General features: G+C 42.1%; 1 protein-coding gene across 1 annotated transcript in view; it reads left to right on the plus strand.

Moving 5' to 3' along the window:
* The window catches only part of LOC122559938 (synaptonemal complex protein 2-like), a 263,416-nt gene that overhangs the window by 61,652 nt on the left and 179,532 nt on the right, over nucleotides 1-22,232 (plus strand). The window contains exon 6 of the mRNA XM_043710047.1: nucleotides 6,202-6,285. Within this exon, the coding sequence (XP_043565982.1) occupies nucleotides 6,202-6,285 (84 nt within the window). The remainder of the gene's footprint in view (nucleotides 1-6,201; nucleotides 6,286-22,232) is intronic.

The raw sequence follows: 22,232 nt of genomic DNA on the forward strand, positions 1-22,232 counted from the left end.
CTTTATTCCTGATGAAGGGCTTTTGCCTGAAACGTTGATTTTGAAGCTCCTTGGATGCTGCCTGAACTGCTGTGCTCTTCCAGCACCACTAATCCAGCATCTGGTTTCCAGCATCTGCAGTCATTGTTTTTAACCTTATAGTACTCTAGCCTAACTAAAGCTTTTTAAAAGTTCAGGATAGCTTCTACTACTTTTTGCTCAATACTTTATTTATGAGGCCCAAGATCACCCATGCTTTACTATCTACTCCCTCAATAGGTGCTTTGAGAATTTGTGCACTCCAGAAAACTACCTAATGAGTCTACATTGCCTCTCCCTACCACTCTGCCAAAATACATCTTCTCCATTTTCTCTCTATTAAATTCAATAAAGTCAAAAGTCACACAACACCAGGATATAGTCCAAAAGGTTTATTTGAAATCGCAAACTTTTGGAGAGCTGTTCCTTCGTCAGGTAAAGTGGAGGGAAGCACAGAAATTATAGATGCAGAGAGTCTTAGCAGACCATAGGATTGCACTCTTATTAGATGTGACTGGTAATGGCTAAACTTAAGAGTCACCATGCCTCAGCTGAGGGGAGAGGTTGAGGAGGATAAACAGAGGCATCTGGGTGTGCAAGTACATAGATCCCTCAAAGTTGCTACCCAAGTGGATAGGGTTGTTAAGAAAGCATATGGTGTTTTGGCTTTCATTAACAGGTATATCGAGTTAAAGAGTCGCGAGGTTTTGCTGCAGCTCTACAAGTCCCTGGTGAGACCATACTTGGAATATTTTGTCCAGTTCTGGTCACCCTCCTATAGGAAAAATACAGAGGCTTTGGAGAGGGTGCAAAGAAGATTTACCAGAATGCTGCCTGGCCTGGAGGGGTTTGCCTTATGAAGAAAGGTTGAATAAGCTTGGACTTTTCTCTCTGGAGAGAAGGAAGAAGAGTGGAGACCTGATCGATCTTACAAAATAATGAGAGGAATGGATAGAGTCAGTAGCCAGATACTTTTCCCCAGGGCAAGATTGACTGGTACGAGAAGTCATAGTTTGAAGATATTAGGAGGAAGGTATAAAGGAGACGAAAGGGGTAGGTTCTTTACGCAGAGAGTTGTGAAGATAGAGTCAGTAGCCAGATACTTTTCCCCAGGGCAAGATTGACTGGTACGAGAAGTCATAGTTTGAAGATATTAGGAGGAAGGTATAAAGGAGACGTCTGGGGTAGGTTCTTTACGCAGAGAGTTGTGAATGCACGGAATGCGTTGCCAGCTGTGGTGGCGGAAGCAAAGTAATTGGGGACATTTAAGCAACTGCTGGACATGCACATGGATAGCAGTGAGTTGAAGAGTGCTTAGGTTTAGTTAGTATATTTGACATGAAGATTAAATCTCGGCACAGCATTGTGGGCCAAAGGGCTGTTCTATGCTGTACTTTTCTATGTTCATGGTAACCTCAGCTGGTGTGGGAATTGAATCCATGCTATTGGCAATACTCTGTATTGCAAACCAACCAGTCACCCTTCTGAACTAAATTGTTAAGGATATTAGAAGGACCCATCTGCTTCACTAATATCCTTCAGAAAAGGAAGGCTGCCATCCTCACCTTTTTTTGGCCTACATGTTATACTGGACCCAGCAATATGGTTTCAGTTGCCCTCTGAAATGGCTTAGCAAGCCACTCAGTTGTGTTGATTGCTATGAACAAACGAAACCAGATGGACCATCAGGTAACGACCTAGGTATCAAAAAGACAGCCCTACCAACCCTGCAAAGTCCTCCTTTACTAACATCTAGGAGCTAGTGAAAACATTAGAAGAGCTATCTCACAGATTAGTGAAGCAGCAGCCTGATATAGGCATACTCATGGAATCATAATTTATAATGTCCCAGGCACCACCACCATCACTCCTGAATATGTCCTTCCCACTGGAAGGATAGATCAAACAGAGATGATGGTACAGTGGTATACAATCAGGAAGGATTGTCCTGGGAGTCCTTAACAATGACTGCAGACCTATGAAGTCTCAATGGCAATCCTGCTAATTACCACACACCATGCTGTCTTGGCTAATGATCAGTCCTCCACATTGAACAACACTTGGAGGAAACACTGAGAGTGGCAAGGACAAAAGTGTACTCTGGGTGAGGGATTTGAATGTCGACCACCAAGAGTGGCTCAGTAGCAGCACCATTGATCGGGCTTTTCCTTTCCTAAATGACGTAGTCATTAGACTGGGTTTTTGGCAGCTGATGAGTAAACCAACAAGAGGGGGAAAATATACTTGACCTCATCCTTACAAATCTGTCTATTGCAGATTCATCTGTCCATGACAGTACCAGTAAGAGTGACCACTGCGCAGTCCTTGTGGAGATGAAGTCCTGCTTGCACATTGAGCCATCATGTTGTGTGGCAGTATCACTGTGCTAAATGAGACAGACTTGAAACAGATCTAGCAATTTGACTGGGAATCCATGATGTGCTGTGAACCACCAACAACAGCAGAAATGTACTCCAGCAAAATCTGCTACCTCATGACGTAGCATATCCCCCACCGAACTACAGCTATCAACCCTGGTTCACTGGAGAGTGCAGAAGAACATGAAAGGAGCAGCACCAAACATATCTTTTAAAAAAGTGTCAATTTGTGAAGCTGTAAAACTAGACTGCTTGTATGCTAAACAGCACAAACAACAAGTGACAGAGCTAGGTGATCACTATATCAATGGATCAGTTCTAAGCTTTGTAGTGTTGCCACCAACAACTGAAACAACACTCTAGAGTAGAAGGTTCCACAAATATTCCCATCCTCAGTGATGTAAGAGCCTAACACATCAGTGGAAAAGCTATGGCATTCGCAGCAATGTTTAGCCAGAAGTACCAAGTGAATGCTTCATCTTTGCCAGCTCCAGTAGTCCCCATGTCACATGCTAGTTTTCAGCCAATTTGATTCACATCCTGTGATATCAAGAAATCGTTGGAGGCACTAGATTGTGCAAAGGCTATGGACGCTGACAACATTCTGGCAATTGTGTTGAAGATTTGTGTCGCAGAATGTACCGTTCCCCTAGCCAAGCCTGTCCAGTACAATTACACCACTAAGATGTACCCCACAATGTGGAAAACTGCCCAGTTTATCTCCAAATCCAACCTAGCCAGTTACTGTCTTGTCAGTCTACTCTTGATCATCAGTAAAGTGATGGACGGTATCATCAACAGTGCTATTATGTAGCACCTGCTAAGCAATGCCCAGTTTGGGTTTGACCTGTGGCATCAAGGAACCTTGCAAAATTGGAATCACTGAGAATCATGGGACAAAGTCTGCACTGTTTGGAGTCATACCTGGCATGTAGGAAGATGTTTGTGGTTGTTTTACGTCAATCATTGCAGTTCCAGGACATCTCTGCAGGAGTTCCTCAGGTAGTGTCCTGGTCCCAACCAGCTTCAACTATTCCATCAGTAACAAGCCCTCCATCGTATGGTCAGATGTAGGAATATTTGCTGATGCTTGCACAATGTACAACAGCATTCGTGACTCCTCTGATACTGAAGCAATCCATATTCAGTTATAACAAGATTTGGACAATGTCCAGACTTGGGGTGACATGTAGCAAGTAACATTTGTGCTACATAAATGCCAGGCAATGACCCCATCTCCAATAAGAGATCATGTAATCATTGCCCTTTGACATTCACTGGTGTTACCTGTGACGATGCTGTCACTTTATCAAGGTTATTTTGTCCTTTTTTTAAGAGAGGGAGGAAAAGGCAGAGGTACTGAGGGGTCTAGAAACATTCTAGTTTAACAGTGGCAGAGGAGCAGTTCTCCCAGTTTAGGTTTTTTTCTAGTTCGGCTTAGCTGTGGCAATCAGAAGATGCTGGAGTCAAGGAAAGGTTCTAAGCATCAGCAAATGATTCTTAACTGACTTTTCTCTCAAAAATTTCTTTGGAAGTAATTCCCTCCTGCCTGTAAGAATCTGTGCTTGAATTTACCCTTTGTCAAGGGGTGTGTTTATGGGATATTATGGGATAGGAACAGCTCCTTAGCTAAATTGCTGTTACAGGTTCGATAAGTTTTCCAATACTTAAGTTATCCTAAATTCCGTTTCCTTTTGTTCGCGTTTCAACTGTAATGCTTAAACCAATTTTGTTTTGCTTAAAGCTGAGTGGTTTGACCACCTACATCACACCTGAAATATTCACTTCACATCTGCCTTTAAGGAAAAAAATGGGTCCAGACTACCCTTTTAAAATATTTTGAGAGTATCTGGCTTGGTCTATAACATACCATCACTGAATCCCCTGTTATCAACATCTTGGGGTTACTATTGACCAGAAACTCAACTGGGCTTGCCATATAAATAGTGAGTAAAAGAGCATGCCAGAGACCAGGAATGCTGTGGCAACTAACACTCCTGCCCCATCACCTACAAGGAAGAAATCAAGATTATGTTGGAATGCTCCCCATTTGTCTGGATTTGTACAGTTCTTACAGCGCTGAAGAAGCTTGTAGTTCAAGGTTAGTTCAAAATACCAAATCACTGTCTTATGATTCATATTTTGAAAAATCCATTGTTCTATCTTATCTTTGTATTTTAGCTTAATTCCGCAAAACAGCAGTACAAGTTCACAGAGTTAAATCGCTATTTTCAGCCATTTTGTTGTGTTATTTTAAATTGAAAAGTCATTTTGTGATTAATAGGAATCTACATATGCTTGTAGCTTCTGACAACAGCCTAAATTCAAATTTTAGACCCTCAGCTTGATGCCTTCCACGTCAAAGCAGCCCACAAGTAGTCACTCTCTCCATCATCGACGCTCAGTAACAGCTTTGTGTACTAGATAGTACTGCAAAATTCACCAAACAATTTGAGACAGCCCCTTCCAAACCCATAAACACTTCTATTTATAAGGACTGGGGAAGCAGATACATGGGAACATCAACACCTGCAAGTTCCTAAAGAGGGTGCAAAAGAGATTTAGCAGGATTTTCCCTGAATTGGTATGTATTAGTCATAAAGAGAAGTCATCGAGGAGAAAGTGAGGTCTGCAGATGCTGGAGATCAAAGTTGAAACTTTATTGCTGGAACAGCACAGCAGGTCAGGCAGCATCCAGGGAACAGGAGAAAACCATTCCTGAAGAAGGGCCTGTGCCCGAAACGTCGAATCTCCTGTTCCCTGGATGCTGCCTGACCTGCTGTGCTGTTCCAGCAATAAAGTTTCAATAAAGAGAAGTCAGACAAACTTGAATTTTGTTTTGCTACAGTATCTGAGGCTGAGGGGTGACTTAATAGAAATATGTAAACTTATGAGAGGCATGGATAAGGTGGAGTGTCAGTCTTTTTTCCTGTGTGGAAATGTGAAGTACTAATTGGCATAAGTTTAAGGTGAGAGGGGCAAAGTTTAAAAGGAGATGTGTGAGCAAAGTTTTTTTTGCACAGTGTGGTAGGTTCCAGGAAGACGCTGCCGGGAGGTTGTAGAAGCAGGGACAATTGCAGTATTTAAAAGGCTCTTAAACAGACACATGAACAGGTAGGAAATGAAGGGATATGCACCATGTTAGGCAAGTGTGACTCGTTTAAGATAACACATGGTCAGTAGAGACATGGTGAGGTGATGGGCCTATTCCTGCACTCTATTGTTGTATGATCTTAATGCATATGCAGATTAAAGTCACCATAATCACAGGCATATCTTTGTTTGTTACTTCTCTAATTTCCAGTTTAATGTCTCTCCCAACATTACCACCACAGTTTGGGGGCCTATATACAACCCTCACTATTGTTTTCTTTCCCTTGGTGTTTCTAAGCTCAACCCATTCAGATTTCACCTCACTGGAGCTAATATCGTCTCTCTCTATTGCATTAATGGTCTATAATTGGTAGTACTACCCCACCTTGTTTTACTTTTTGTTTGTGCTTCCTAACAACTGAATATTGTGTTCTCCTTGGCCCCCTTGCAGCCATGTCTCTGTAAAACACATGTGTGAGTCATAATAAACCCATTATCATTCCTGTCCTGGCAATACTTGCGCACAACACCCCCTCTTGTTACCTTCCAGATGCTATCAGTCACTGAATACGGTTTTTCCCTTATTACTTTTGCTTCTTTTCACAAATAGTTTAAATCTATACCCTCTATGAGATGATGTTTTGTGTGTATAATCAGAGAGTACATAATTTTTGGTGGTTTCTCTCTTTACATGGTCCCATGGTTTGAAAAGGCTAGAAAGATCTGGACAACTGGAGGGAAAGAAAAGAAAGAATCACTGATAAATTTTGCCGAAGACTTCTTTGATGCCTTAATGGTAAGTATGGTTTTTAGGAAGATCTTCAGGTACTGCAAGCTAACTAATTCCAGTCTCTTGTCGCAGCATGTTTTAGAATTAATCAACAGAGATCATCATCATCATTGTGGGTCTCTCACAGATGAGGATGACTGTCTTCCAGTCTCAGGGTGAGTCTGTACGTGGCTTAAAAGTGTGGTATAGCTACTGCAAGCTCTGTTACACTTGGAACAGGTGATGGTCATGGGAAGGGGTGAGTGGGTCTTGTTGTGGCAAGCATGCTCCTTTTACTGTATTCACCTGGCTTCCACTTTTTCCTGATGGGCAAGTCTTGAGGTGCTCGATGCCTTTCTGGATGTTCCTCCTCTTCTTTGGATTGTTTTGGCCTAGTGATTCCCAAGTGTCTGTGGGACTGCCACACTTCACCAGTGATGCCTTGAGAGTATCACTGAAGCACTTCCTCTGTCCAACTGGGTTTCACCTGCCATTTGAAGCTGGAAGTGGGAGAAATCATTGTATGTTGTTCTTTTGAATAAACATTTTCAAAGATTTACAGATATGCTCATGAACTAAATTTCAAACTAGCCGAACTATTTCACAAAAGGAATATTTGGGAGAGACAGTTTGAAGTAATGAGTAATTTGTAACTCATAAGACATGAAGTATAACTAATGAGACATCAGGGTAAAATAATAACAAGGTAAAATCATAGGTATTATATTTGAATGCATGAAGTGTTCTTCATGAAATAGTTATATTTGTGATCCAAGTAGAAACAAATGACTGATCTGTTAATTTTGCTGAGGCACTATTCTACTATGATTAACATTCAGAAAAGATGGGCTGAACTGAAAAGGGAGATTTATAAATCTGATAATTGAAGATGTGGTAAAGCCAGTAGTGAGGAATGAATTCAGTTAATAAAAAGTCAGGATTTTGAATAAATGCAGAGGAATAACAAAAGGCAGAAAATGTTGGTCGGTATAACGTATAACCCCTCCAGTACTAAAATTATTCGAGGCTCGCAGGGGAGAAAAATAGGAACAAGAGAAAGTTCTTGGCTCGCAAGCTAGTGTATCATTTTCATGGCTACCTTTTGATATAACTCTCCATATCTACCTTTATCCCATATCTCTTTTTAGTTAATAAAGATAAATTCAGATTTAACAGGAATAATTTACCAAGCATAATTTCTCATTTATAGCCTCATAACCTAGAAGGAGGCCATTCAATCAATGAAATCCATGCCAGATGCCTAAAGAAAGTCTAGTTCATCCAGTTCTGCTGATCTGCCTTTGTAACAATCCAGTTTAGTTCCAAGTGCCATTCCAGTTTCTCTTTAAATCGTTGACCATCTCTATTTTCATTACCAGAATAGGTAGTGATTAGATTTGTTTCCCTATAGGATGGAACCAAACCCTTCGGCCCAACAAGTCCACACTGACCCTCCAAAGGGTCGCCCACTCAAACCCCTTTTCCCTCTGACTAATGCACCCTATACTATGGGAATTTAGTATGGCCAATTCACCTAACCCGCACATTTTTGGACTGTGGGAGGAAACCAGAGCACCCAGAGGAAACCCACACAGACATAGGGAGAATGTGCAAACTCCACACAGACAGTCGCCTGTGGCTGGAATCGAACCTGGAACCCTGATGCTGTGAGGCAGCAGTGCTAACCATTGAGCCAAATTCCAGCTACTGTTTGAAAAGGAAGTTCCTCTTTATTTTCCCCAATGTATCTCCTGCTAAGTTCTTATACAGTCCTTTCTCCAATTATGTGTCAACACAAATTGGGTGTAACATGATTGATGAGTAGATGAGTGCTGTTTGTCAAATACGGACATTCACATACATGTGTTGGCTCTTATGCAATTCCATCCCCAACACTAAGTGTCACAGTGCGTGGAGGAATACAATGTTGACACCAACAGAGTTTCCACTTTTGACATCAAATATTCAGGTGACTTGCATGCTTTGTTGTGAAGTGCTTTTTGAGAGGTACTCTGTAATTTTTCATTTTTTTGCAAATTTTTCCATGTTACCCATAAATTTGGGAGGACAAAGTAACAGGAATGTTTACAAGAAGCAGCTTGGTGATACAATTGCAGGTGGTGAATGTGAAAGAAAGACTATAACACTTGAAGGGAAGCTAGATGCTATAAAGCGTTTTGAACATATGATATTGTTCCTGTGGCAGGAATAAAGGAGTCTAGGCATCACACCATTTCTGACCTTATTGTTGATGTTTTGAGAAACTTTTGCAAGAAAAAAAATTGCATTTCATAAGGAATATCCTCATTTTGGATAATGTGCCAAGCCATTCTCTCATCGTTGCTGAGCTTTCTGAAAACATCAAAGTGCTATTTCTACCTCCAAACACAGCCTTTGTCCTTCAACCCATGGACCAGGATATAATAGCAGCTTTTAAAGCTCATTATTTAAGGCACACATTTAAGAAGATGATTGTAGTTACTTGGGGGGAGGTGGGGGCAGGGTTGGATAACAAGGGCAGTGTTCTTCAATTTTGGAAGAGCTTTAACAACAAGAATGCTATTGACATTATTGTGGAGGTCTGGAATGATGTCAGTATGGACTGTTTGCATGCAGTTTGGCAGAAGCTTCTTCTAGATTTTATTCATGATTTTAAAAGCAAGTTGGATTTGAAGAAGTGGAGAGTGAGGATGTTGAAGAGCTGCTTGAGTCCAATTGTAAAGGCCTCTGTACACTGAACTACAATAACGTGTTGCTGACGTGGAGTGGAAGGTGGAGATGAAGAAGATGAAGTCCAGGATGCAGCACTGCGAGAGCTTTCCACTTCTCTTTTGTCATCTATCCTGAGGGAAGTTGAGAAGCAGTTGAAGCTCTTAGAAGACAATGTTACAATGCAGAATGTAGCAGGATAGCAGTTTGTGCAATAAGGTATTATTTGGTACCATAAGAATAATTTCTTAATGAAAGAAGAAAAATGGTGAACCCCCCAGAAACAGTCAGAAGGCAATGAACCCCAGCCATCAACTTCTGGATTAACTATTTTTCATTCTAACCTTGCAACCACAAGTGCACCTGCAGGTGATGGTGATGGTGTTGGTGATGACCCTTAGCCCATCTTAATAACTCCGCAACCTCAGAACCACCTTCCTCTTCCCATCAAGTTATCTTCAAATTACTTTCAAGTAACGTGTTAAATTTACTGTATTATTTCATTAGATTGAATTTAACATTTATTTAAACTGTGCTATCCTTTGTGTTAGGCTGAATAGTTTCAATTTTGAGTAATTTTTTTTAGTGGTCTGTCACAACCCTATTTTTTCCATAAGCTCTGTTATTGCATGATTTTTTATAGCACGAGGTTGGGCAAGAATGCAGCTATTGCGTTATTGTAGAAAGGACTATATTTGTGTCCCTTGATGCTTTATTGTCAGCTAATGGGAACAGGTAGAATCTTATAGAATGCTGAAATAGATCATTGATCTTACAATATAGATCATTTAAGATGCGTAGCAGAATCTGACAAGAGATCCAGTGAGGTCCAAAGTCCATCTTGACAACAGTGCAACTTGCTCCATCTTTCATGATTTTTAAAAAATGAATGACAGTTTCCAATTAAGGGAATTAATGCTTGTTAAATGCTTTGTTGACAGCACAGCTTGTCCTATTAATATTTAGTTTTTGATTTTTCCAAACAAGGTAGGGATCAAGAAACAAGAGGAGGTACCTGGCAGATTTAGCTGCTTAGTTACTCCAAATGGCCTCCACATTGCCTACACCTAAACAGCATCTCAGGAACTGATCCGTAGGCATAAACTTGTAATGTTCATGGTCAGGGGTACTGTCCATCTATTTCAGGGAGTGTTCAACAATCAATTCTGTAGAGTTGGCAACAATAGTCAGGGAATTGCATATCAGTTGGTGAGCTGCAGATAAAGTGGTCAGGGGTCTGGTCGATCATGTCTAGTGGTGCTCGAAGTAGGTCACAGCCTGGGCAAATGTGTTACTGGAGTGGTGGGTGATTGCTCTAGAGTTAGCAAGGAGCTTGCAGCCAGAATGTTAGGGGATGTCATGACACCTTTATGCATTTTTAAGACATCCAGCACCATCACCTCTGTAATTTGGACACTTTTCAAGATATTTATTTCTCCCAATTGTCTAGCTTCCATATCCTTCTCCATAGTAAATACTCATTCAAAATATTCATCCATCTCCTGCAGTTCCGCACATAGATGGTCTTGTTGATCTTTAAGGGACCCTATTTTCTCCATAGCTACTCTTTTGCACGTAATGTATTTATGGCATTTCTTTGCTTTCTCTTTAACTCTATTTGTTTAACTATCTCATGTCCCCTTTTTGCCCTTTTGATTTCTCTCCTGAGTATACGCCTATTGCACTTATATTTTTCAAAGGATTCACTCCATTCCAGCTATCTATACCAGCCATATGCCCCCTTTCTCTTTACCAAAGCCTCTATTTCTCTAGTTGCCCAGCATTCCCTATACCTACCAGCTTTACCTTTTCACACAAACAGAAACGTACTGCCTCAGGATTCTCGTTATCTCATTATTGAAGGTCTCCCACTTTCCAACCACCCTATTTACCTGCAAATATCCTGTCCCAATCAGTTTTTGAAAGTTCTTGTCTAATACCGTCAAAATTGGCCTTACTCTCTTTTAAATTTGAACTTTTAGAACAGGTTTCCCTAACTACTTTAAAGCTGATAGATTTATAATCACTGACCCCCAAAGTGCTTCTCCACTGATACTTCAGTCACTTGCCCTGCCTTATTTCCCAAGTGAAGGTAAAGTTTTGCTCCTTCTCTAGTAGGTTTGTCTACATATTGAATAAGAAAGTGTTCTTGCGTACACTTAACAAATGCCTCCCACCCAACCCTAAACACACAATGGCAATCCAAGTCTATGCTTAGAAAGTTAAAATTACCGATCATTACAACCCTATAATTAGAGTTATAGAGTCGTAGAGCTGGGCAACATGGAATCAGACCCTTTGGTCCAACTCATCTATGCTGACCAGATATCCTAAATTAATCTAGTTCCATTTAGCAGCACTTGGCCCATAGCTCTCTGAACCCTTCCTGTTCATATACCCACCCATTTGCCTTTTAAATGTTGTAATTGTACCAGCCTTCACCACTTTCTTTAGCAGCTCATTCCATTCACGCACCATTATCTGTATGAAAAAATAGCCCCTTAGATCCCTTTTAAATTTTACCCCTCTCACCTTAAACCTGTGCCCTCTAGTTTTGGACCGCCCCCCCAACCCCCAATCTCAGGGAAAAGACCTTGTCTATTTACCCTAGGGGCATGCCCCTCATGATTTTATAAACCTCTATAAGGTCACCCCTCAGCCTCCGACACACCAGGCAAAATAGCCTCAGCTTATTCAGCCTCTCCCTATAGCTCAAATTTACTAACTCTGGCAAGATCCTTGTAAATCTTTTCTGAACCCTTTCAAGTTTCACAACATCCTTACTGCAGCAGAGAGACCAGAATTAAACACAGTATTCCAAAGTAGCTTAACCAATGACCTCTACAGGTGCAAAATAAGCTCCCAACTCCCTTACTCAATGTTCTGACCAATAAAGACAAGCATACCAAATGTCCTTGTCACTATCCTATCTACCTGCGTCTCCCCTTTCAAGGAACTATGAACTTGCACTCCAAGTTTGTTCAGCAATACTCCCCAGGATCTTACCATTAAGTGTTAAAGTCCCAACCTGATTCGCCTTTCCAAACTTCCACAATTAAACTCCATCTACCACTCCTTGGCCCATTGGTCCATCTGATCAAGGTCCAGTTGTAGTTTGAGCTATCCTTCTTCGCTGTCCACTGGACCTCCAATTTTTGTGTCACCTGCAAACTTGCTAACCGAACCTATGTTCACATCTAAATCCTTTATATAAATGATGAAAAGCAGTGGACCCAACACAGCATTGACTATCCCTAATTAGCATTTGCCTTTCCAAATTCATGTAAATCCTGTCCCTCAGGATCCCCTCGAACAACTTGTCCATCACTGACATGAGGCTCACCGATCTATATTCCCTGGCTTTTCCTTACCACTGTTCCTAAGTAGTGGCCTCACATTCGCCAACCTCCAGTTTTCCGGCACCTCACCTGTGGCTGTCGATGATCCAAATATCTCAGCAAGAGGCCCAGTAATCACTTCCCTAGCTTCCTACAGAGTCCTAGATCAGGTCCTGGGAATTTGTCCACCTTTATGCATTCTAAGACATCTAGCACCACCACCTCTGTAATATGGACATTTTTCAAGATGTCACTATTTATTTCCTCAAGTACTCTATCTCCCATATCCTTCTCCACAGTAAAAACTGATGCAAAATTCTTGTTTAGTATCCCGTTCATCTCCTGCGGTTCCACACTTAGGCAGCCTTGCTAACCTTTCAGGGGTCTTATTCTTTCTCTAGTTATTCTTTTGTCTGTAATATATTTGGAGAATCCCTTTGTTCTTACAGATATCTGAGACCACCTTACAATTTTGCTTATCACTTTCCCACTGGCTATTGGGGGGCCCGTAGTACAATCTAAGTAAGACGACCAATTCTTTGTTTTCTCAGTTCCACCCAAATGACGTCACTGGACATATTCCCAAGAATATCCTTACTAAGTACAACTGTAATGTCCCTAACCAAAAATTCCACTCCCCTTCCTCTTTGCCCCATTCTCACCTCCCCTCCCCATCTTCCTATAACATCTACACCGTGGAACATAAAGCTGCCAGTCCTGCATTCCCTGAGCCATGTTTCTGTAATAGCTATGATATTCCAGTCCCAGGTTCCCAACTATGCCCTGAGTTTATCAGCTTTACCTGGTCAGGCATCTTGTATTGCTATAAATGCAGTTTAATTAATCAACCTTACCTTGTTCTCTGCCTTGCTCTTACCTGTCTTGACTTGCTCCTCTTTTCAACTCTCCAGCTTTAGACTTATCCCTTTTCTCACTATCTCTCTAGGTCTCTTTCCCTGCTTCATCGTCACTAGTTTAAAGCTTCCTGAGTAGCACTAGCAGACCCCCTTCCTCGGAAATTTGTCCTCTTCCAATTCAGGTGCAAACTGTCCTTCTTAGCAGGCCACTCTACCCTAGAAGAGATTCCAATGATCTAAAAATGCAAATCTCTGCCCTCTGCACCAACCACTCAGTCACACAGATCTTACTCCCCTTGAGGACTTACTTTTTAATCTCCTGCCACGTCTCCCTTCAGAACCGCATCCCTTTCTCTTTCTATATCATTGGTATCAACATGTACAACGACATTTTGCTGGTCATGCTTCCCTTGAAAATTTTCTGTAGCCTCTCTGAGACATGATTGACCTTGGCACCAGGGAGGCAACATCATTTTGATATCTCGCTGTCAACCATGACTGTGCAGTCCCCTATTACAGTTGATTGCTTGGAACCTGACATACAGCTCACAAACCCTCCCAGGTCTTATCTCTGTCTATGCAATTTCTTTAATTGTGTCACGGATCTTTACCTTGATTTCTAATCTTGTATCAAGTTATGAAGATGTGGGTGTATGGTAACTTTAAGAAAGTTAAAAGCTAGCAGAATTAGCTGACAGCACCAAGTGTTTTGAACAAGTTCTAATGTAACCTTTTTGGTCCATCAGCTAGTGTAGCTGGTTACCTGGAGACAAAAACAAATTTGAATTCAGACAATCAGTTTAAATTATACCCAAAAAAACCCCAAACTCCAGTCAAGTTTGAATTTAGTATATAGACAATATTAAAAGCCAATGACACAATCCAATGCTTTGGAAGTATAAGACTTGGAAAAATTGAACAGTTGAGGGAGAACTGCCAAAAGACAACAGATGTAGGCTGCTAGTCAGAACTCTTTGCGAGGTACCTGTCTAGAGAAGGAGTTTGCACCGAGAAAAACATCAAACCTGACCTGGAGAGCAAATCTACACAGGAAGGTATAAAGAGAAGATTCAACAGCTGGCTGGATTTGAAATTTGAATTTTTCAGTAAATCTTAATCGAGGGGTTTTATTGGACTAGTATTATGGAAAGGAATGTAAAAGATAGGTTACAAGAAGGGGTTGTAAATAGTTGTTAGTTAATTATTCACTGTTTTACTTTAAGAAATAAAGTTGTTAATTTTTACTTTAAATAGTTCTTGGTCTGTCGAATTTTTACAGATTACTGCATGGGATAGTATTGCTGGTTTAAATTAAGCAGGAGAGTTTACCCAGTAACGTAACAATTGTCCCTCCCTCTAGTAAATACTGATTGAAAGTACTCATTTAAAATCCTACCTACATCCTCAGGCTGCAGGCACACATTCCACTGTGGTCCTTAAAGTAAATTATTTTTGACCATTTGGACAGCTTAAAAAGAATTGAAACAGTCAATAAAACTGATGGATAGGTTATTTTAAAGCTGATAATCACAAGGCTGTCCAAACGGCAGAAACGTTTACTTGGAACAGAAATTATGAATGGACAGGTTGATTTTATTTTTAATGGCCAGTACGTATTTTTCCAAAAAGAATCAACACGGGAAATCATGCAGCACTCCCAAGCAAGTCTTCCTTTAAACCACTGAATGTTCAACTGAAATTATTGGAGATAACAGAGAGGAAAGCTGAAATAAAAGCTTGAGCAATCTTGAAGTAAATTAATAGAATGTAAAACTCAGATCAAAATTCCTTTCCAAGTCATTCGAGGATGTAGGACAAAAGCAGAAGATGGTATTAACATTTTCATTGGTAGTTATGTTGGTGCAGATTTGATGGGCAGAAGAGTCTTTTCTGCACTATGAATCTGTCAATCTAAGTCCAGTTGCAAGATTGAGTCCCTCTCCCGCTTTGCCCCCCAAGTCCTCTCCTCTGGCCTGAAGCTCTTCAGCCACGTTCTTAAGCAGACTCACTACCACAGCCACATCATCTTCCTCAGTGCATGCCTACGGAATCATCTGATCCCACATGGAGTCTGGACCCCAGTCAAACCAACACAGTTTGGACCTGAACTGGATACCCAGTACACAGTACAAATCCGAAACCTTCACCAACAATGTTCTTTCTGGATCTTCCGCTCCACGCTATCAGCCATGCGCCGCCATTTACTCTACCCGCAGGCAGTCCTGCTCCAGCTCAGAGCTGCAGACATGCAGTGGACCTCTGCATTTCTATATTCTCAGAAGGATTCATGCGCTCAACACACAGTTTTTCTCTGTCACATTGGACATAAAAGAATGCAAGTTAAACAAACTTTCCTCAATACATGAGTTTCCTTGAACCTTCTAGAACCTTCTCCAGGCCTCGAGAACTGTGCAGACGCCATTAACCATGTGGGCATTCCTTCCACAACCGGTGGGGCAATTGATGACATCGCTTCTGCCGCTGCACGGCCTGCAGCCACTGCCGATCACACCACCTCCGAGATTGCCGTCTACCCAACCACCTCCATCGCTGCCGCTAAATTCAATAGGCACAATACCTACCTTACGAGTCACTTCCATCCCCGCAATTGCCGCCGCAGTAGCCACTTGCTCGTCGCTGGAAGCCTGTATTGCCAACATCACTTTAGCTTCCAGTGACATCACCAGCCAAGAACCAAACCGAAATGTGAGCCTCATCACTCGTGACGTCATTTCCGCCCCTATTAGCACCGCTATAAGCCCCACTTCAGCCCCCTTTGTGAGCGTCACCTCTGTTGGTGACGTCACTACTGACCCTATAACCATGCGCACTCAAGCAACTGTCTCCACCCCCACCTCAAGCTCCAGCTCCAGCCCCACTCCAGATCCTAGCTACCATCCTACCATCCCTGCCATGTCTTCACCATTTCCCCAGACCCCCTCCCCCCTCTCAATCAGGGCGAATATTTAGTCCTCAGTAAAGGTCTCACCTTTATCCCTGTATGGTCCCAGATTAATGAATTTGACACATACTGCGACCTTTAACATCTGTTCCGCCACCTTCATCTTTGTGCCCTCTTTTTCCAACCAAGACACCTGCCCACTCACCGAGGACCCCGAACACCTGGACACCTCATACAAGCCTGTTACCTGCCCTTGACCTCTTCATTTCAAACTGCTGCTGTGACATTGACCGCCTCAACCTGTCCACCCATCTTACCAACTCCAACTTCTTCCCCTCACAATGCACAACCCTCCACTCCAACCCCAACCTCACCATCAAACCCCCAGATAAGGGTTGAATGGTAGTGTGGTGCACCAACATCTACACTGCTGAAGCCAGGTGCTAACTCACAGATGCCTCCTCCTATACCCCTTGATCACGACCTCACCTCCCATCACCAAACCATCACATCCCAGACCATCCACAACCTCATCACCTTTGGGGATCTCCCATCCACAGCCTCCAACCTCATTGACCGTGAACCCCGCACTGCCCGATTCTACCTCCTTCCTAAGATTCACAAACCTGACTGCCCCGGTCGACCCATTGTCTCAGCATGCGCCTCTCCCACCAAACTCATCTCATCCTACCTCGACACCGCAATGTCCCCCTTAGTCCAGGAAATCCCCACCTATGTTCGTGATACCACCCACGCCTTCACCTCCTCCAAGATTTTCGTTTTCCCAGCCCCCAACGCCTCATCTTCACCATGGACATCCAGTCCCTGTACACATTGATCCGCCACAACGAAGGTCTCCAAGCTTTCCGTTTCTTCCTCTCACGCCGTCCCAACCTGTACCCTCCCACTTCCTCTAGACCAAAGGGGTAGCCATGGGCACCCGCATGGGTCGCAGCTGTGCCTGCCTGTTTGTCAGATATGTGGAACAGTCCATCTTCCGCAGTTATACTGGCACTACCCCCACCACATCAATGACTGTATCCGCGCTGCCTCGTGCTCTCACATGGAGGCCGAACAGTTCATCAACTTTACCAACACCTTCCACCCGACCTCAAATTCACTTGGACCATCTTGGACACCTCCCTCCCCTTCCTGGACCTCTCCATCACCACCTTTGGCGACCAACTAACCACAGACATTACTATCAGCCCACCAGGAAGTACAAAAACTGCACGCACACCATTCCCCTCACCTCTGTCCAAGGCCCCAAGGAATCCTTCCACATTCGCCAGAAATTTACCTGTACCTCTGCCAATGTCATCTACTGCATCTGTTGCACCGTGTGTGGTCTCCTCTACATCGGGGAGACAGGACGCCTTTGTGTGGATTGTTTCAGAAAACATCTCTGGGACACCCGCACCCACCAACCCCACCGCTCTGTAGCTGATCATTTCAACTTCACCTCCCTCTCCTTCAAGCAGGTCCTGGGCCGCCTCCTCGCCAAACCGTTACCACCTGACACCTGGAGGAAGAACGCCTCATATTCCACCTTGAGACCCTGCAACCACACGAGTTAAATGTGGATTTCAACAGCTTTCTCATTTCCACCCCCCCCACCCCCGAAGCATTATCCCAGTCCCAAGCATACTGTGTCAAGAAACCAACTTTCACAAATTGGACAAAATCTAATCCAAGTAACTTACTTGAACTATAGGATTTCCTTAATATTTGGAAAGTTAAAGTCTTCCGTAAGAACTACCCCGTTACTCTTGCTCCTACCTTGAGTTATATTTGCTATCCTTTCCTCTACATCTCTGCAGCTATTTGGAGGCCTATAGCAAACTCCCAACAGGTGACAACTCCTTTCTTATTTCTAACCTCAGCCCATACTCCCTCAGTAGATGGGTCCTCAAGCATCCTTTCTGCTAACATAGTGCTGTCCTTGACTAACAATGTCACACGCCCCCCCCCCCCCCTTTTACCATCTTCTGTGTTCTTACTGAAACATCTAAATCCCGGAACCAGCAACAACCATTCCTGTCCCTGCTCTATCTATGTTTCCGAAATGACCACAACATCAAACCCTTCGAAGGCATTTAGCATGGTTTCCTTCATTACTCACAACTTTGAGTATAGGAGTGGGATGTTATGTTCAGGTTGTACAAGATGTTGTTGAGGCATCTTTTGGAGTACTGCATCCAGTTTTGCTCACCCAATTTTAGGTTTGGAATTATTAAGCTGGAGAGACTTCAGAAGAGACTTCAGGATGTTTGCAGGAATGGTGGGTTTGAGATGTATGGAGAGCCTGGATAGTTTGCGACATTTTTCATTGGAGTTTAGGAGCTTGACAGGTAAGTTTGTTGAAGTTTATAAAATCATAGGGGGGTGTAGCTAAGGTGAATGTCAGGTGTCTTTTCTCTCTGGTGGGAGATTTTAAGATTAGCGGCAGAGGTAAGAAGAGAAAAATTTTAAAAAGACACAAGGGGAAATTGTTTTATGCAGAGGGTGGTTTGTGTGTGGGATGAACTTCCAGCTGAGGTGGTAGATGTGGGTACAGCTACAATGTTTAAAAGATATTGAGATATGTACCTGACTAAGAAATCTTTGGAAGAGTATGGGTCAAGCACAGACAATTAGATTAGGTTAGATTACTTAGTGTGGAAACAGGCCCTTCGGCCCAACAAGTCCACACCAACCCGCCGAAGCGCAACCCACCCAGATCCATTCCCCTACATTTACCCCTTCACCTAACACTACGGGCAATTTAGCTAGGCCAATTCACCTAACCTACACATTTTTGGATTGTGGGAGGAAACCGGAGAACACAGGGAGAATGTGCAAACTCCACTCAGAGAGTTGCCTGAGGCGGGAATTGAATCCAGGTCTCTGGCGCTGTGAGGCAACAGTGCTAACCACTGTAGAATAGGATAGTACAATAGAATTGAATTGACAAAGAGGAGATGAAGAAAGTGTCAGAGGCAAGAATGAGATTAAGTAGAAAAGTAACAGGAATACTCATTAATAAGGTACAAATAATGCTATTCTGAAAAATGCTAACTCTGGAGGAGAAGTACAGAGGTTAAAAACTAATATGCAAATTGATACCAACCTAACATGAAACTTGGAACTGAAAATGGTAGCGACATGTTTAAAGGAAACAATAGGTACTAGAATTAAGATTCATAGTTGCACACAAGCTCTGGGAGTGATATAAAATTCTGTAGCAGGATTAAAACAAAATGCAAATTTCCTATGGAATTTAAAGAGAGAAAGTGAACAGGAGTAAAATCAAAGCAAAAAGAAAACATTGCCAGAAAGCAAGTAAAAACTATGATTTATAAGGTGCAGGACTGAGAAAGCAAAGAAAAAAAATCTGAAGCAGGAATAAAAGTAAAAGAAGCACAAAAGGCAAGATTTCGACAGGGGAGTACCTCTGCAATACAAAATTCAGTTCAAACTGTTACGATACAGTTAATTAGATTAGATTACTTAGTGTGGAAACAGGCCCTTCGGCCCAACAAGTCCACACCGCCCCACAACCCACCCATACCCCTACATTTACCCCTTACCTAACACTACAGGCAATTTAGCATGGCCAATTCACCTGACCTGCACATCTTTGGACTGTGGGAGGAAACCGGAGCACCCGGAGGAAATCCACGCAGACACTGGGAGAACGTGCAAACTCCACACAGTCGCCTGAGGTGGGAATTGAACCCGGGTCTCTGGTGCTGTGAGGCAGCAGTGCTAACCACTGTGCCGCCCACAATTAAACCAAACACCCAGAAAAGCTCACATTGCCTTGTAATCTATTAAAGTACAAGTGATGGAGAACTTCCAAATTCTGCTATTTAAAGAAAATAATATCAATATATTCCTTAATCTAAAGTCAACATTTAACAATAACTATTCACAACTCTAAGCCCCTCCTTTCTTAACTGCTTATTATCTGCCTCCAACTCTATAACAATATACGATTCCAATAAAAAATAGTTATTAAAATTGCATCAACTTAATTTCAAAACCACACAGCGGCTGTTGTCTCCGGTATTTTTCAGCTGATGATCTACCTGGTTGTCTTTTTCCTTTTACTGCCAATAGCTTTCATATGAGAAAGGTACCTTTGATGGAGAGTGTTTTGCTGGCAGTTACTCTGTTGATGGCAGAGTACTCTGTTACTCTCTGTCTGACTTTCAAAATGCCTGCTTTTATTGTACCCCAAACGTTGGATCATCTCATTGGTTCGAGGTTGGCAAAAGCAATAAATTCAAACTCGATTAGATTTTAGTATCCTGGGGCAGAATTTAAACTAGGAGAAAGTGAGTATTGCACATGCTTGAGATCTCATTCCTGCTGAAGGGCTTATGCCTGAAATGTTGATTCTCCTGCTTCTCGGATCCTGCCTGACCTGCTGTACTTTTCCAGCAACACATTCTCGGCGCATAATTTAAACTAGTTAAATTCAAATTGTTGTCAAAACAGCAACCAATTCAGGTATCTACTTCATAGCCAACTGTTACATGTTTTCAGTTTTCCAATACATTCTGAGTCTGCTAGCTAGTCATTTGACAGGTGCTTGTATGCTCTCAGTGCAACACAACATTCACTCTGTTCTAAAAGTACAGTACCCACCTTCAACTTCATAACAAAAAAATGCTTTAAACAAAGAAAAACTTACAAGCTTGTACTCTCATGACATATTTTAGGACTTCAGGATATCTACAAGCACTCTACTATGCATTAATTACTTACCAAAATACTACTGATGTGCAGGTGCCGGTGTTGGGCTGAGGTGGACAAATTCAGAAGTCACACAACACCAGATTATAGTCGAATAGTTTATTTAAAATCACAAGCTTTTGGAATACTGCTCCTTCAGGTGAAGTGATAAATTCACTCGAAGGAGCAGTGCTCCTAAAGCTTGTGATTTCAAATAAACCTGTTGGACTATAACTGGCTGTTGTGTGACTTTCGACTTTGCCCACCCTAGTTCAACACCAGCATCTCCATATCATGGCTACAATAGATACCACAAACTGCCGGCTCAAAGTGGTGAGGTTCTCAAAGAAGATTGCGCATGTCGACATAACACATGATGGAGGAGCATTGCTTTCAAATAAATCTTTTGGACTATAACCTGGTGTCATGTGACAATCTGACAAAATATTACTGTATTACTTTTTACTATTATAGAAAACATGGCAGCTAATGTGGTTGTTGCTGTTTTCGTCTCAGACCCAGACCATTGCTGCCTGAAGAAGTTTCTCAAGGTTCCCTCCATCAGAATGTCCGAAGTGAGGATGTTTGCTGTTGATCAGTGTTGAGCTCCTATTTGCATTTTCTCAGAGGATTAAACAGAAAATTCCTACATGCTGCAAGACCTACAGAATTTCAAGTATGGGATTAAAAGTGGTACATTTGTACCATATAAGTGCCATATACAATAGGCACCAGCGGTCACCGCCTTCAACAAGAATTAACCATCTCTCCATTACTTTTAGTGATACTTCCATCATTAAATCCCCAAACATCAATGTTTTAGGAAGGGTATTCCAGTTCTGAGGAAGGGTCACGCAACTTGAAACATTAACTCTGATTTCTGTCCACACCTGAGCTTTTCCAGGAATTTCTGTTTTTGTTTCTGATTTACTTTTTTGGTTTTTATCATTGTTTTAGAAGTTGCTGTTGAGTAAGAATGTATTTGAACCAGCCATGCAAATTCCATGGTTACAAGAGCAGTTCAGCTGCTGGGTATTCTATTATGGGTGGCTTTCTTCAGATTTCCGTATTAGAGGACAAAGATCAGTAGAACTCTCTACAGGTACTCTCTGCACCAATACTTGAAAAATCTATGGACCAAGTATTAGCTTTAAGCAGATGGACAAGTAGGTCATTTGGTATACACCATACTGTCTACAGGATGAGGTACAAGGTTCTTTGTCACTTGTCTTGAAAATTTAAATGCATTTACTTTCCAAGGTCTATGGGGAATGTACGTTATTGAGGTTTTCGAATATTGTACTGCCACTTCAGTTTTTTTTTCTCTTGCATCTTCTAAAGGCTATCATACATATGTTTCTGGTTCCCGAAGTAGCAGTGACTGTTCAGGATCTTGTGTGCAAGTTAAAAAGACAATTGTTTGCAATAGTGACTGGTGCTTTCAGTATG

Source organism: Chiloscyllium plagiosum, chromosome 20 (genome assembly GCF_004010195.1).
Source record: "Chiloscyllium plagiosum isolate BGI_BamShark_2017 chromosome 20, ASM401019v2, whole genome shotgun sequence".
In the NCBI taxonomy this organism is placed as follows: Eukaryota; Metazoa; Chordata; class Chondrichthyes; order Orectolobiformes; family Hemiscylliidae; genus Chiloscyllium; species Chiloscyllium plagiosum.